This window comes from Lissotriton vulgaris (genome assembly GCF_964263255.1).
Source record: "Lissotriton vulgaris chromosome 8 unlocalized genomic scaffold, aLisVul1.2 SUPER_8_unloc_1, whole genome shotgun sequence".
Taxonomy (NCBI): Eukaryota; Metazoa; Chordata; class Amphibia; order Caudata; family Salamandridae; genus Lissotriton; species Lissotriton vulgaris.
This window is the reverse complement of record NW_028240615.1, coordinates 7496970-7512529: the sequence shown is the minus strand read 5'-3', so window position 1 is coordinate 7512529 and position 15560 is coordinate 7496970. Positions and strand designations below refer to the sequence as shown.

The following is a 15560-nucleotide window of genomic DNA, read 5'->3' as shown; positions in this document are numbered from 1 at the left end:
GTGAGGGAGAGGATCAGCTGTGTGTCATCGGTGTAGGAGATTATGTTGAGTCCGTGGTTCTAGACATGGCAGTGAGGGGGGCCATGTAGAAGTTGAAGAAGGTGGGGCTCAGGGAGGATCCCATGGGCACTCCGCAGTTGACCTCTGTAGGTTCTGAGAGGAACTGAGGATTGCACCACAGACTTGTGTTGATCTTTGCTACAATGTTCGTTGTCCACAGAAAATGTACTGCATTTTTATGTATTAGTAATTTGTTTCAACAAAGGAAACATACAGACATGGCAACAATGTTTACTGTTTTAAATATATATGAATTTGTATGTGTCCTAGGCCGTTCAATGGGATCGCGGGCTGCTGCTGCTATTGTGAGCAAGTTACGTGAAGATGAAGCTGATTGGAGCTTTGTTCGAGGTCTGATATGCCTGTCATACCCACTCCATCCAGTAAAGGATCCGAGCAAGCTTCGCACTGAGGATTTACTTCTCGTTAAACATCCGACTCTGTTCATCTCAGGGTCTGCTGATGAAATGTGCGAGAAGGTGAGTAGGATCTGTAAAACAGGCTTAGAAATTGGATTACATTATACTATGATTAGAACATACCCTGTAGAGGTGGGCCAGCCAGCAAATCCATAGAGGGAGCAGAGCCACGGGTCTGGATTGTGTATAAGAGCCAGAAGACACACTAAGCAATCAAACAATCAAAGTAAATGACAACTATGATAGGGACTCTTTCTAGTTAAAAAAAAAATGTATTTTGCTTAAACGCTTGTTTCGCTGTAGTGCATTAGATTGTATTACTGTACATTACTATATTGACATGTTACAACATATAATTTTTAAACTTGTACTATTCCACGCCACATATGTCCTTTAAAAAAAAAAAATCTTTTTTAATAGTATTTATCCAACAAACAACAAAATAGACAATACATCAGACAACGAATTGTCTGCTATGTTGATGGTTTATGTGGCAGAATATATAGCAGTCGCTAAGTATTAACCAAACAAAAACAACATGGGAGCATTGAAATCAAATAGTACAGTATAAATCACATCGATCATATTATATCACAGCAGATGAAATAATATCACTAGCATGTTATAGTTAAGTACATTGTGTGCACCACCCGGACTACCACTAGCAGGTTATTTGTCCAGACAAACTCAGCCGTGTATAGTGTCCCCAGAGATTTTTCTCAGTTCACTCCGATGCTTCATCCAGAGGGTGAACTTGTAAGTAATCCTTGAGTGGCAGCCATATGTCCCGGGCCTTGAGGCCTTGAGGTCTCAGGCAATAGTGTGGCATAATCGGCATAATCGTCGCTTGTTGTGTTGCAATAGAGAAGATCCTAAAGCCACTTTTTTATTGTTGGTGGGTGTGGTCTACTCCACGGAGATTTGATGTTTTGCCAACAGAAGGGCTATTGCTGTGAACCATCTAATGCACTTTTTTAATGGCCTTAACCTATCCCAACAATGCCATCAGTGGTGTAGGATGCAAGATTTTCTCGACCATGAGTTACAGGTGGAGGAACATCTCCCCCCAGTAAGTCTGAATAACTACACAGTTCCAGGCCAGATGCGCAAAGTCAGCTTCCAATGGAGACCAGGTCGGTGCAGTCCATGGAGGTGGCGCTCCTGGATATGTCGGGCAAGTGGGTCCATTGCGACAAATAAAAAATAGCGGACATCCCTGCCTTGTGCCACGCGTGAGGGGAAATTGTGTTGTGATTGTCACGTTTACCCGGAGTCGGGACACCGGGTGGGAGTGTAATAGGCAGATCAGTTTTAAATATCCGATGGGTATCCCCAATTTTTGCAGTACTGCATATAAAAAGGACCACTCTAATGAATAAAATGCCTTTGCGGCACCCAGCATAACCACTATGGTCTATGGTGAGGCCACCGGCATTCCCTTAACCCTGTTAATTTTACGCTGTTTTAAACACTGCCTGACTTAGTTTTAAAACAATATTGTTTCTTACCTGCTTTTAAACGCTATAAAACGTGCTGTTTTTGCTTTTAAACTTTGTAAAACGCACTGTGTGGGGCGCACTAACTCCTCGTGCTCTATCTCTAAATTGGCATGTTACCTTTTACTGTTCTCTCACCGCCCCGGTCCACCGCGGCAGGCTGCCGATTGAGTGGAGGGTGGTGACTTGTTTCCGCGGACTCCCCTGGGGTGACGCATTTCCGGGTGGCAGGGGGCGTTACAGACCACCAGCGCTCGCCTATTTTAGTATGCTGGTGATGCTGAGGCACGCAGCGGGCGCGCTGCCGGCATGCCGAAGGCAAGCCCGTCCGCGCCTGGCCAGCGCCTGTCACGCTGTCGGTCTGATTAGACGCAGGTTTACATATTCTCGCGGCAAATTGATGGCTATCAGAGAGACATCTCCAGGGTGTAGTGCCAGAGGGCCCTTTCTGCTGCTTATGCTGCGGCTTCAGCGCGTCGGCTACTCACCCTTCTATCACGAAGCACACCTCTTCTAGACATAGTGAAGCACTATCTCAATGTTCACGAGTTACTGCAAGATGAATCCCCGGACGTGCTTTCTTAACGGAAACCCGGCTGTCTGCCGACTCTGTGGCTCAGCCCGGTCTGGCACTTCCCCAGGGTTTTAATATCATGACTCTTAATTGAGACACTAGGGGAGGTGGAATTGCAGTTATTTGTAAAACCTGTTTCACCTGTTCCTTTGCCAAAATGGCCCTGGCTGGCTGTGAGTGTGCACATTTTGGGATTTCCTTCAATGCTGGCTTTACTCTGTCTGGTCTTCTGATCTACCGGCCCCCAGGCCACTCAGGACTGCACTTACAGAGATAGCTAGTACATTGGTTATGAGAGCTGCCAATTTTACCTGACCTGAACTTGCACTTGGACAGCCTTTTAGATCCGGAAATAGGTATCTTCTTAGCTGAGTTCGAGGCATGTCAGTTAATTCAAGTGGTTCAAGGCCCCATTCACTGTGCTGGCCATTTGCTGGACCCAGTTTTCTCGATTCTCTGCTCCCTCACAGTTGACCTCCCTGTTCCACCATGCTGGTCGGACCATTATCTAATACCTATGACCCTTACAGGTGTAGAGCCCGCTCAGAAGGCGGCTCAGTACTTTTCCTGCAGGCGTCCGTGGCACAAATTAAATACTGAGCAATTTCCTGCCCTTCTTTATACTAACACCCCTAACCTACCGAATGACCCTGATGCTGCCGACAAAGCACTGTCAGACTGGATCTTGCGGCCACTTGAGATACTTATCCCGCTCCAGAGGTCTAAGTGCCGCAATGTGATGGTGAACGGTGATGGATTAAACCCAGATCTTTTGACTGGGTGTGAGTGTTTGATTGATTCAGATGCTCCGTCCATCACCACCCCCTTTTGTACTGCTTTTGGCCGCCATAAGTGTGACAGGGTATGCTCAGACGTGAGTCCCTTGCTCACTTTGCCACTGGATTCAAGCAAGCCGGGCTGAAGACGGCTGGAATGCCAGAAACCGGTCCTCGGAAGCTTGTTTCCGGTCCAGGGAAGACATGGCTTGGCAGTTCGGGCTGGACTGTTCCCATGAGGCACAGGGTCAGACTGATTTGCATATAGCCATGTCTGAACTGGGGTGGCAGAGTGGGCTAAAGAACGGTGATGGATTAAACCCAGATCTTTTGACTGGGTGTGAGTGTTTGATTGATTCAGATGCTCCATCCATCACCACCCCCTTTTGTACCGCTTTTGGCCGCCATAAGTGTGGCAGGGTATGCTCAGACGTGAGTCCCTTGCTCACTTTGCCACTGGATTCAAGCAAGCCGGGCTGAAGACGGCTGGAATGCCAGAAACCGGTCCTCGGAAGCTTGTTTCCGGTCCAGGGAAGACATGGCTTGGCAGTTCGGGCTGGACTGTTCCCATGAGGCACAGGGTCAGACTGATTTGCATATAGCCATGTCTGAACTGGGGTGGCAGAGTGGGCTAAAGAACGGTGATGGATTAAACCCAGATCTTTTGACTGGGTGTGAGTGTTTGATTGATTCAGATGCTCCGTCCATCACCACCCCCTTTTGTACCGCTTTTGGTCGCCATAAGTGTGGCAGGGTATGCTCAGACGTGAGTCCCTTGCTCACTTTGCCACTGGATTCAAGCCAGCCGGGCTGAAGACGGCTGGAATGCCAGAAACCGGTCCCCGGAAGCTTGTTTCCGGTCCAGGGAAGACATGGCTTGGCAATTCGGGCTGGACTGTTCCCATGAGGCACAGGGTCAGACTGATTTGCATATAGCCATGTCTGAACTGGGGTGGCAGAGTGGGCTAAAGAACGGTGATGGATTAAACCCAGATCTTTTGACTGGGTGTGAGTGTTTGATTGATTCAGATGCTCCGTCCATCACGACCCCCTTTTGTACCGCTTTTGGCCGCCATAAGTGTGGCAGGGTATGCTCAGACGTGAGTCCCTTGCTCACTTTGCCACTGGATTGAAGCAAGCCGGGCTGAAGTCGGCTGGAATGTCAGAAACCGGTCCTCGGAAGCTTGTTTCCGGTCCAGGGAAGACATGGCTTGGCAGTTCGGGCTGGACTGTTCCCATGAGGCACAGGGTCAGACTGATTTGCATATAGCCATGTCTGAACTGGGGTGGCAGAGTGGGCTAAAGAACGGTGATGGATTAAACCCAGATCTTTTGACTGGCTGTGAGTGTTTGATTGATTCAGATGCTCCGTCCATCACCAGCCCCTTTTGTACCGCTTTTGGCCGCCATAAGTGTGGCAGGGTATGCTCAGACGTGAGTCCCTTGCTCACTTTGCCACTGGATTGAAGCAAGCCGGGCTGAAGTCGGCTGGAATGTCAGAAACCGGTCCTCTAAAGCTTGTTTCCGGTCCAGGAAAGACATGGCTTGGCAGTTCAGGCTTGACTGTTCCCATGAGGCACAGGGTCAGACTGATTTGCATATAGCCATGTCTGAACTGGGGGTGGCAGAGTGGGCTAAAGAACAGTGATGGATTAAACCCAGATCTTTTGACTGGGTGTGAGTGTTTGATTGATTCAGATGCTCGTCCATCACCACCCCCTTTTGTACCACTTTTGGCCGCCATAAGTGTTGCAGGGTATGCTCAGACGTGAGTCCCTTGCTCACTTTGCCACTGGATTCAAGCAAGCCGGGCTGAAGACGGCTGGAATGCCAGAAACCGGTCCTCGGAAGCTTGTTTCCGGTCCAGGGAAGACATGGCTGGGCAGTTCGGGCTGGACTATTCCCATGAGGCACAGGGTCAGACTGATTTGCATATAGCCATGTCTGAACTGGGGTGGCATAGTGGGCTAAAGAACGGTGATGGATTAAACCCAGATCTTTTGACTGGGTGTGAGTGTTTGATTGATTCAGATGCTCCGTCCATCACCACCCCCTTTTGTACCGCAATACTAAGTACAGGCTGAGGTACAGTGATAAGCTCCCCAACATGCATAAAGCTTGCAAAAGGCTGGAACGGGTGTGGAGGCGGGATTATGACTTGATCTCTAAAGGACGCTATCAAGCAGCTATTAAGGACTACCACAGGGCTATCCAGTCAGAGCAGGCAGCCTACTACACAGCTGAGATTAGGGGCAGTAAGAACCCAGCTAAATGTGTTTTCTGCATACTGACCGACCTTAAACAGGCAGGGTTATCTCCTGTGCCGGCTTCAGATGAGCAATGCTCGGCTCATGCCACCTACTTTGTGGAAAAGGTGGAGAACATTTATAAATCATTCCGAATAGCTGCTCAATCCCTGGGCCCTGCTCCCAGTACCTGCCCCACCCACACTCTTGCATCATTCCCGTTAATAGCCCAGGACGAACTCCGTGTACTGTGCAGCAAGGTGAAATCAGGCTCTCCTGCTGACCCCCTTAAACCGGAGCTATTTATGAACTCTTTACCCGTGCTTCTGTCTCCATTGGGCCAGGTAATTAATATGTTGCTATCCAAGGCAGTTGTCCCCAGGACATGGAAGCAAGCAAGGGTGATTCCCTTGCTAAAAAAGCCTTTATTGGATGCAGCCAAACCGGAGAACTTCCGTCCCATATATCTCTTGCCTTGGGTTTCTAAGATTGCTGAGACCCATGGTAATTCCATTCTGACAGGCTTTCTGGAAGATAACAACATCTTAGACCAGTCTCAGAATGGCTTCTGTCCGGGCCACAGTACTGAGTCCGCCCTCCTAGCAGTGACCGAACACCTGAGGGCAGCACTTGATGAGGGACGTATGTCGGCACTAATTTTATTAGATCTCAGTGCCGCGGTTGACACAGTCTCTCACCATATCATGTTGCAACGGCTCTAGGAAGTTGGGGTTGAGGGCTCTGCCCTTGACTGATTCACCTCCATCCTTTCAGAGAGGTCCTTCCAGGGGACGTCCCTCCCTTTCCCCTCACGGACCCATATTATTCATCAAGGGGTGCCACAGGGCTCAGCACTGAGTCCTACACTGTTTAACCTGTACTTTTCAACCTCTTGCAGTGGTGGCTAGGAGCAGAGGCCTGACAATAGTATTGTATGCCAACGATACACAGCAGGTGGTGGCACTTTCGGGTAATTCAGAATAGGATGCCTCCACCTTTCAGAGCGATCTATTCGCTATTTCAGAATGGATGGCCGCCAACTGTCTGCAGCTTAACACAAGCAAGACTGAAGGTCTGTTGGTCGGGCGGGAGGAAAAACTATGGAATGAGCACTGGTGGCCCACAACCCTGGGTGTTGCCCCCACCCCCAAGCAGCTGGTAAAGAATCTGGGTGTCTGGGTGTATTCGGCTCTCAGCTTTCAGGCCCAAACCAAGAAAGTGGCAGGAACCTGTATCTGTATTTTGCGGTGGCTTAAACCATTGTTAGGATACTTTGACCTGTCCACTCGGCAGATTATCATTCAGGCCGCTATTTTATCAAGATTGGATTATGCCAGCTCTCTGTACTTGGGTACCAACAAGTCAGAGGTTGCGAGACTACAGAGGGTCCAGAATGCAGCAGCCAGAATCCTTCTTGGCCTCCTGAGAACCTGCCCCACCTCTACTGGCAACCAACTACATTGGTTGCCAGTGGCCAGACGTGTGGAGTTCAAGTCCCTGTGCCTCGCTTTTAAAATCCTGAATTCATCATAGCCTGGCATTTTAGCTACATTGCTCTCACCCTACATTCCCTCCCGCCAACTCTGTTCTTCGGACCAACATTTGGCGATTCAGAGGGTGAGGAGAGTACGGGCCGGCGGGCGCGCTTTCTGCACCCGGGCAGCCAAATTATGGAATTCTCTCCCTTTGCCTATTCGCAGTTTGAAAAACTACTTGGCGTTCCGTAAGGCTATAAAACATATCTTTTCCCGTCACCTTAGGTCCCCTTGCCCTTTCTAGTGGTCTCCCCATTTGACTGTGATTGGCTCCGGGACACCCCTTTGCTGGGGTAGCTGCGCGATCTACAAGCTATTTAACATAACATAACACTGCTGCCAGAAGCGACGGTTCCATATGATTTATTACTGAAAATACTGTCCGTTAGTTAAGTGTTGTGGATCTGCCAGGGTCTAATCCCGCTTGAAAAGGACATAACGTAGTGTAAACTAGTAATGCAAGGCGGGTGGCTAAAATTTTAGCGAGGATTTTATAATCATGGTTAAGTAGTGACAACGGTCTGTAAGACTGGCACTGATTAGGAGGCTTGCTGGGTTTTTAGCAATAAGGTCACTGTGGCCTCCCGCATTGTTAGGGAGAGGGATCCGCTCTCTATGGCTTCAGAGTAGACCTCGACAAGGCGAGGCGCGAGGACATCTTGGTAGGCTTTATAGAAGTTCCCGGTAAGACCGTCGGACCCAGGGGCCCGCCCACTGTCTAAATCTTTTATCGCCTGCTTGATCTCTTCTGCATCTATTGGTGCTGCAAGGAACTCACGTTGTCCATCCTCCAGCCGAACCATGGCTATTTCCTGGAGATAGTCTCCAAGAGCCTGCCCTCCAGGAGGGTCTCAAGTTTAATACAAAAGTGTGTAATAGGTTAGCAGGGCAGCGGATATATCAGCATTCAAAGTCAGTGATGCCCCTGTGTTTGTGTCTAATTGTGTAATGTATGCCAATTGATATTGTGGGCGGAGGAGCCGGGCAAGTGTCCTTCCGGGCCTCTCTCACTCCCCATACACACGGGCCTTGGCATACTTACCAAGATATTTGACCTCTCTGGCGGCTGCGTAGTGAATTCAACCATTACTGCAGAGCGAGCACAGAAGTCCACAGACGACGGATCTGTGAGCCCCACTTTGTCCATCTCTTTAAGTTTCTGTTCGATCTTATCAAACTCATTCCGAATTGAGCGAAGCACACCAGCATGCTTGGAGATGCTAACCCCGCGGATAACTGCTTTAAATGTATCCCAGAGCGTCAGCTGTGACTCTACCGTGCCGTCATTTAAGTTGAAGTATTCCTGTATGGCATCCCTCACTTCATTACGGAACACCGGATCTAAGAGAGCAGAGGCGGGTAATTGCCATAATGGGCGCTGTTTGAGCAGCATGGAATAGTCAAGCTCGAGGAGGACAGGGAAATGGTCCGATATTGTGCGGGGTAAATACTCGATTCTGCGGTCATCCAGCATGATTTTTGGTGTAAGGTACCAGTGATCTATACGGGACCAGGAATTGTGCCGGGCTGAATTAAAGGAATAATTACTGATTCCTGGGTGATGTGAGTGCCAAGGGTCAGACAACAGTGAGTCCTGCAGAAGATTTAAAAGGCCTGAGTGGAATGCAGGTTTTTGATGCGTCCCGGGACAGTAGTGTCAGTGGCGGGATCAAGCATGAGGTTGAAGTCGCCCCCCATCAATATAATGTTCACATGTGTGCTATCAATCACTGTAGTTATTGCAGGAAAAAAGTCAGTAGAGTCTGTGTTTCGGGCATAGACATTTATGAGCAATATACTATTACCCCCCAGCATTCCCTGCACTAAGACACATCTGCCTTCAGGATCGTTAATTACATCGACAGCCCGGAAAGGATGAGAACGATGCAGTAAAATGCATACGCCTCGTGAATAGAAGCTATAACAAGAAAAAAAACGTTCTCGCCCCAATTGGATGCAAACTTGTGCGTAGTGTGAGGTGCATGGTGAGTCTTCTGTAAGAAGGCGATTTGTATGGAGTGTCTGGCCAAATATGCCAATACCTGTCTACTTTTTGTAGGATTGCTTAATCCTCGTACATTCCATGAGAGACATCTAAGGTGAAGTACAGAATTGTTGTCCCTGCTTGCTGTCACAGAATATCTGTGGGATCAGTATGTGTACCCAGGGGTCAGTAATATACATACTCTGTACTGTGAATAATAGCGATGCTAAATTCAAACCAACAGAACAGCAAATACCACTAAAACAAAACAACAAAAAAATCCCCCCGCCACCCCCATCGGATACCCACAAACAAGGCACCCGGTGAATACCATCATAGGAAGAAACACTAATGACATAGGGTAAATAGGGAGGGAGAAAGAAAGGGAGAAGATTAGGAATCATCCTGCAGGGGATGGCAGCACTCCAATGGAACCTCAGATTGTAGGAAAGCTTATATCGGGGGTGTCCGTCAGACCATTATCCATTGCACTATTGCGGTTCAGTCTCATCAGTGTGAAGAGATAAAAAGGGTCACCCGTAGCTAGCTCTATATACGATAGTTACTTGCTTCGCTTCAGGTATTTGCATATATGTCCAAAAAACGGAGAACAATATTCGACATCAGATATATACATAGGCTATCGAACTGCAGAGTGATAGAGAGTCAAATGCCAGAGCTATTGTCATCAGCTTGCCGTTACGCTGCCGGAGGTAGTTGGTGCTTTTTCCAAAAATGTTCAGCTTCCATGGGGGAATCGAAAATATAAGCTTTGCCACTGAGTTGGATGCGGAGCCTGGCTGGGTAGAGCATGGCATAGTTTACATTTGCCTTTTGGAGGACACCTTTTACATTTGCATACTTACATCATGCTTCCTGCACTGGCGGCGTAAGGTTGGGAAAGAGGGATATGGTGGAACCCTGGTAGTTAAGTACGCCACGCTCTTTGGCCAGTCGAAGAGCTACGTCGTGGTCATTGTAATTAAGGATCTTGGCGACTATGACTCTAGGAGGCACCCCGGGAACTGAGATAGGGCCAAGTATCTGATGGGCTCGTTCCACCACGAATGACGTGGAGAACACCTCCCGTCCGAACAGCTCCACCAAGACAGTTTCAACAAACTTAGCTATGGGGCCAGTATTCGTCGACTCTGCAATTCCAGACACGCAAATATTGCTTCTGCGGGAGCGCGCCTCCAAAACCTCTGCTTTGGTAGCAAGTTGTTTAAGGAGTGATTCGGTGCGCTCCAGGCGTTTCTGGAAGGAGGGCTGTTCATCCTCCAGGTCGGAAATACATTGTTCTGTACCACATATTCTTGTATCTTGTGCCTCCAATCGCCCATTTATATCATCCACTCAGCGATTTATTGTGTCCACGCGGGTATCAATGGATTGAAAACCCACCGAAGCTCAGCCATTATGGCGCCGGCCCCCTCAAGCTGGCTATTCTCCTCTCCTGCAGCATTTTATGCCTCATCTCTCCTAGGCTTCTTGCCCGACTCAAAGTTGAGCTGGCGCTGTTTGGGGTCACTGCGGCCCATTGTAGGATCACACGCCGAGTAGCACTCCTATTGCGCAGTACCCCGGTAGAGTCGAGGGCAACCCGAGTCATGGCCGTGGATATGTAGGAGGTATCGGTCTCACGGCCTCAGGATGGGATGGGCGCCTGTTCGGCTAGGCCGGCTGACCAGGTGGTTCTGGTTCCTGCTTTGCGGTGGAGGCGGGCAGCTATATGGCGCCGTGTCACTATATGCAGAGGATGGCTGGCCCAGTGAGTTTGGGCCCAAGCGATGTCGGCGTTGGTAGGAAAAATATAAGTATTTACAGCTAGATTCAGGGGCCCGCTACTGCAGCACTCCAGGCAGCGTAGGTATAGCTTGCTCGCATGCACAGCACTATCTGGCCCAGCAGGGTAGCGTAGTTAATAACGAAGAGAGAGACCCCCGTCTCTCACCTCAAACTGCAGCTGATCGCATTGATTGTAGGCCAGCATGTTGGTACCTTATGGGAATGTGTCTCCCAGTCATCTGGTGGTTGCAGACTCGGTCCGCACTCGCCTGCGGCATTGATCGGAGTCGGCCGCTGCGCTCGTGCTGGACCCTGCCCTCAGGCTCACCCTAGTCGCCTGTCAACTCGGGCCTCCGAGAGCCTCGTCAGGCCGAGGCACGCTCGCCTCTGATTTCTGAATTCCCGGCAGCTCGGCAGGATATCAGCGGCTCATTCTGCTCACAGGGGCTCCGCAAGCTGGCATCACCGCAGCAGGGCTGAAATTGCTGTGATTTTACAAGGTGTGGCGGACTTGTCATCCGAGAGCTCCGGTACGCCTGAGTCAGGGGGCCATGTTGGTCGCCAGCTCGGCCACGCCCCTGCCCAGGGCTCAAGTCGGGGTACCAAGCAGGTGGACGGCGTCCCTCCACTTATTTTACCGGGGCTACCCTGTCCCCCATTCCGAACAGCTGTACTTCACTCTTTGGACTCTGGGACGAGGATCTCGGCACCTTTCGTGACGTCACTTCCTGTCGTGACCTCACTTCCGGTGACAGCGTCCCCGCCCCCCCCACTTCTTTTTTTATGACTTGTGCCCTGCTTATAACACTGCCTTGAGTAAACAAAAAAATATTAACTTGTAATGCGCACTCAATATATATATTTTTTTAAATCTTTATTTATCTTTTTCCCCCCAAAAAAATAATGTGTAATAGAGCCTAATCACATTGATGCTAAATTAAAGCAAGAGGAAGCATTTGACCATGCAGTGTATAGTCTTAGAAATCTGGGCAGTGCTACGGACATCAGGAATGTGATAACTACAAACAACATATTACAAGATACAAAGGGTGCGTAGAAGGGTGAGGGAGAGGAGTGCAGACATATGGATATACCCCAGATAGAGTATCAACACACATTCAAACCCATAGCATTAGTTCTAGGTACCATATCGGGCACCCATAGATGTTAATCCATGTTTACCAGGCCATCCACAATCCCTGCAGTGTTACTTCCACAGAGTGATACGTAGTATGTTTCCTCAACCAATACCCTCAGGGACAATGTGGTGGGCTAGGTGTGTCTGGTGGGCAGTCATAGTTTTGGTGATGTACGTGTGGTACGGGCACCAGATGTCCACCGGCCTAAAAGCAGTGGGGACCATCGACAAAAATTCCTCACTATTAGTGTTGCAAAAGGCTAAACTCCGGAGACAAGGGCCATATGTATCAAGCCTATTGCGATTCGTTAAGGCCAAAATTCGCAGAATTTCGGCCTTAGCGAATCGCAAACGGCCTTTTTACTGATTTTGGAATGTATGAAAAATTAGCAAAATAAAGAATCGCAAAAAATTGCGATTCCTTATTTTGCTAAAGCATTTAAGGAATCACAATTTTGCGATTCCTTAAATGCTACGTATGAAGCTTTTCAGAATTGCGATTTCAGGTTTAGAAATCGCAAATTACCACCAACTTGTAGTTGGTGGTATTTTCCATTTCTTGTAAATATGCACAATTGTGCATTTGTGAGGGTGGCATATGACGCACATACATGCCCGCGCCATATGCACACACATGTAATTTACAGGGGTGCAGCAGGGTGTCCTTGAGACACCCCTGCACCCTTGAAATAATTCTCAAATTGCGATTAGAAAATTGTGAATTTGCAAATTGAGAATTATTTCACAGTCATTGCTATGGGCCTCCTGGCCCATAAAAATGAATGGGACATTATTCCTTATTTGCGAATTCGCAAATTGCGAATTCGCAAATAAGGAATAATTGGAAATCGCTAAAAAATACAGATTTTGTACTTGCATACCATTTAGCGATTTCTAAATAGCGATTCCTTAAAATTCGCTATTTAGAAATCGCAAATGGTGATGATGATACATATGGCCCCAAGAGCTGTGTTTTGGAGGATGCCTATCATACCATCGAAGCGCCACCTCACGTTTGGCCAACAAAAAACCCAGAGCAGCCAGTCTACGCACACCACGTGGGAAATCAGCGACATAACCTAGCAGGGCGATCTCCGGAGTGGGAACCAGATTGAGAAGCAGTATGTCGCTAAATGTACGGTGTACCTGGGACCAGTATTCCTGAATGAGAGGACAAGACCATGAGAGTTACGCGAAGTCTGCGAATGGGGCACGGCACTTAGGGCAATTGTGAGAGTGCTCAGGGTCGATCCTGTGTGAGTGCGCCGGGGTGTGGTACAACCTCCGCAAAAATGTAAAGTGTAATAGCTTATGTCTACTGTTGAGGGACACTTCTTTGGTAGCCCTACAACACCACTTCCACTGCTCATCCGAGATGGGATAGCGCAGGTCCATTTCTAATGCAGAACGAACCCTGGAGTCAAGTGAAGGGAGGAAACCACTGCACATATGATACATACTGTGAAATAGCAGCAGTCCATTTCAGAATGAATTTACAACAGTATTGGAAGGAGACAGGAACTAATAAAGCTGGAATGTGCCCTGTGCTTACTTCAAATGTGTCCTACTATCACATCAGGCAGCACTGATACTATGGGGAACTCCTTGTGGACGGATGTGCACCTTGTGAAAGAATGAAAGAAAAAATTGCAGTCACACAGAGTGAGGTTAAATAGAGGCTTAAGTGGGTTTACCCATTGCCCCATGTTGTATGCTATAGTGTACGGAATCGTAATGTGAATGACACAACAATCAAATGGGTGAAGACAGGTGGATGAAAGCATGTTTAGGTAAGTATATTATACATATTATTTTAGTAAAATAAAAAAGGTTTTGGCTAACGCCATACCTAAAGATGGCTGCAGCAGATTGCTGTTAAACATGCGGACTGTATGCATATTTGATAACCAACTGCACAAACTTGCTTCAGCTGATGCTTTTGCAGAAAAAGCAATTATCAAATGTTAGTTTACCACAACTAGAACTCTATATTTCCAGGTTTTTTTATGTATAAGGAACTGTGCTTGATAGGCTCGCATGTAGCTAATCATGAGCCCGAATATTTACCTTTGTTTCGCTAATGTACTACTGCTTTATTAATCTTTGCAGGAATTACTGGAAAGTGTGGCCAGCCAAATGAATGCCGCTACGAAAATCCAGTGGCTGGAAGGAGGAAACCATGGCATGGTTGTGACTGGAAGACCAGCCGAAGATATTGCTGGAGAAATAAATGCGCATGTTTTGTCATGGATCAAAGATGTCATCGATAACTCTTAATACGATCTGTATCTTGTACTAAGGGAGATCTGCATTCACAATTGTTTGCATTTGAATGGTATGCCTGCCATTGCTGTTGTAAAATGCTTCTTACTTATCAATAGATGTTATTCTTGCAGGTTGGCTCAGGAACAGCTCACTGGGATAGGAGTGTGTTCTGTGAATGATACATTTAGGCTCTGTGTTGATTGTGATCCATTCATCGGTACGTTTTCAACACACATTTAATCTGGGAGATTAGTTCTTAAATTAACTCAAATTTAAAATTCCACTGGGAGTTCTGAAAATGGTATTCCAAGCAGTCACTTTTTAAGAGAAACTATATATTTTGATGTTTTACATCCAATGTACCTGTTTATAATCTAAGAAGCATTTTATGATCTCTATTAAAAGAGAAAGGTATACTTTTCTAGTAAACTGGTTTATAAACAACACGTCTTCCCCCACAAAGCAATTATATTTACCAGAATCCTCACCAACCCTATTTTACATTTATTCCGTGCTACACCTATTCCTTTGCTTCTTCTCGCACTTAATAGTCGACCATGTGTTGCTGCTATATTTTACAGTTTCAAGCACCCACTTATCTCTTTCTCTTTGTGTCTTTTTTATTGCCAAAGTGATAATACATGTCTTATTTGACAGTTCTACATTCTCTTAACTTATTAGATGCCTTTAATTTTCACTAAATGGGGGGAGGAGCCAAGATGGCGCTCGGAGCGGACGTGTAGTCCCTCGGCTCCGGGGACCGTCTCCGCCTTCAAGCCTCTCCTGCCAGATATCCTGCAACACAGTGGCTGATTCCGACAGCGGACGCACTTCGCTGACCCGCCACGAAATCCTGAAGCTTTTGCTCCTTGGCAAGTCGGAGAAACGCTTGGACGCAGCTGGTGGCCCGCATCGGCGTGCAGACCGGGGCCTCGCGTGTCTATCGAGGCCGGTCATCGGACGCGCTCCCCCGGGCTTAGTGGCGGTGAGATCCCGATTGGCAGCTATCATCGGCCAGCGGACCCTGCACCCACGTCCCGCTGCACGGTTGGCTCTGCGACAACTGCACCAGTCTAGAACTTTAACGCTACGGACACTTGCACCGTGATTTGTGTGCTTATTGCCTGCATTTCGTCCCGCTATTGGCGATGGGCTTCCGACCTGGCCAGGCGCTAGAAACCAAGCGGAGCGACGTTTTGGACGGACTACACTACTGTCTTTACCCAGGCTCAGACATCTGACTTTGCACCACGCCCGGTTGTCCTTCTAGGGTGCGCTG

The 15560-nt window shown here is 48.0% G+C and overlaps 1 protein-coding gene across 1 annotated transcript in view; it reads left to right on the top strand.

The window, feature by feature from the left end:
* Positions 1–14768, top strand: part of TEX30 (testis expressed 30) — a 284398-nt gene extending 269630 nt beyond the window's left edge. The window contains exons 5-6 of the mRNA XM_086947887.1: positions 331–539; positions 14126–14768. Of these exons, the coding sequence (XP_086804013.1) occupies positions 331–539; positions 14126–14293 (377 nt within the window). The 3' untranslated portion in view covers positions 14294–14768. The remainder of the gene's footprint in view (positions 1–330; positions 540–14125) is intronic.
* The last annotated feature ends 792 nt before the right edge of the window (positions 14769–15560 follow it).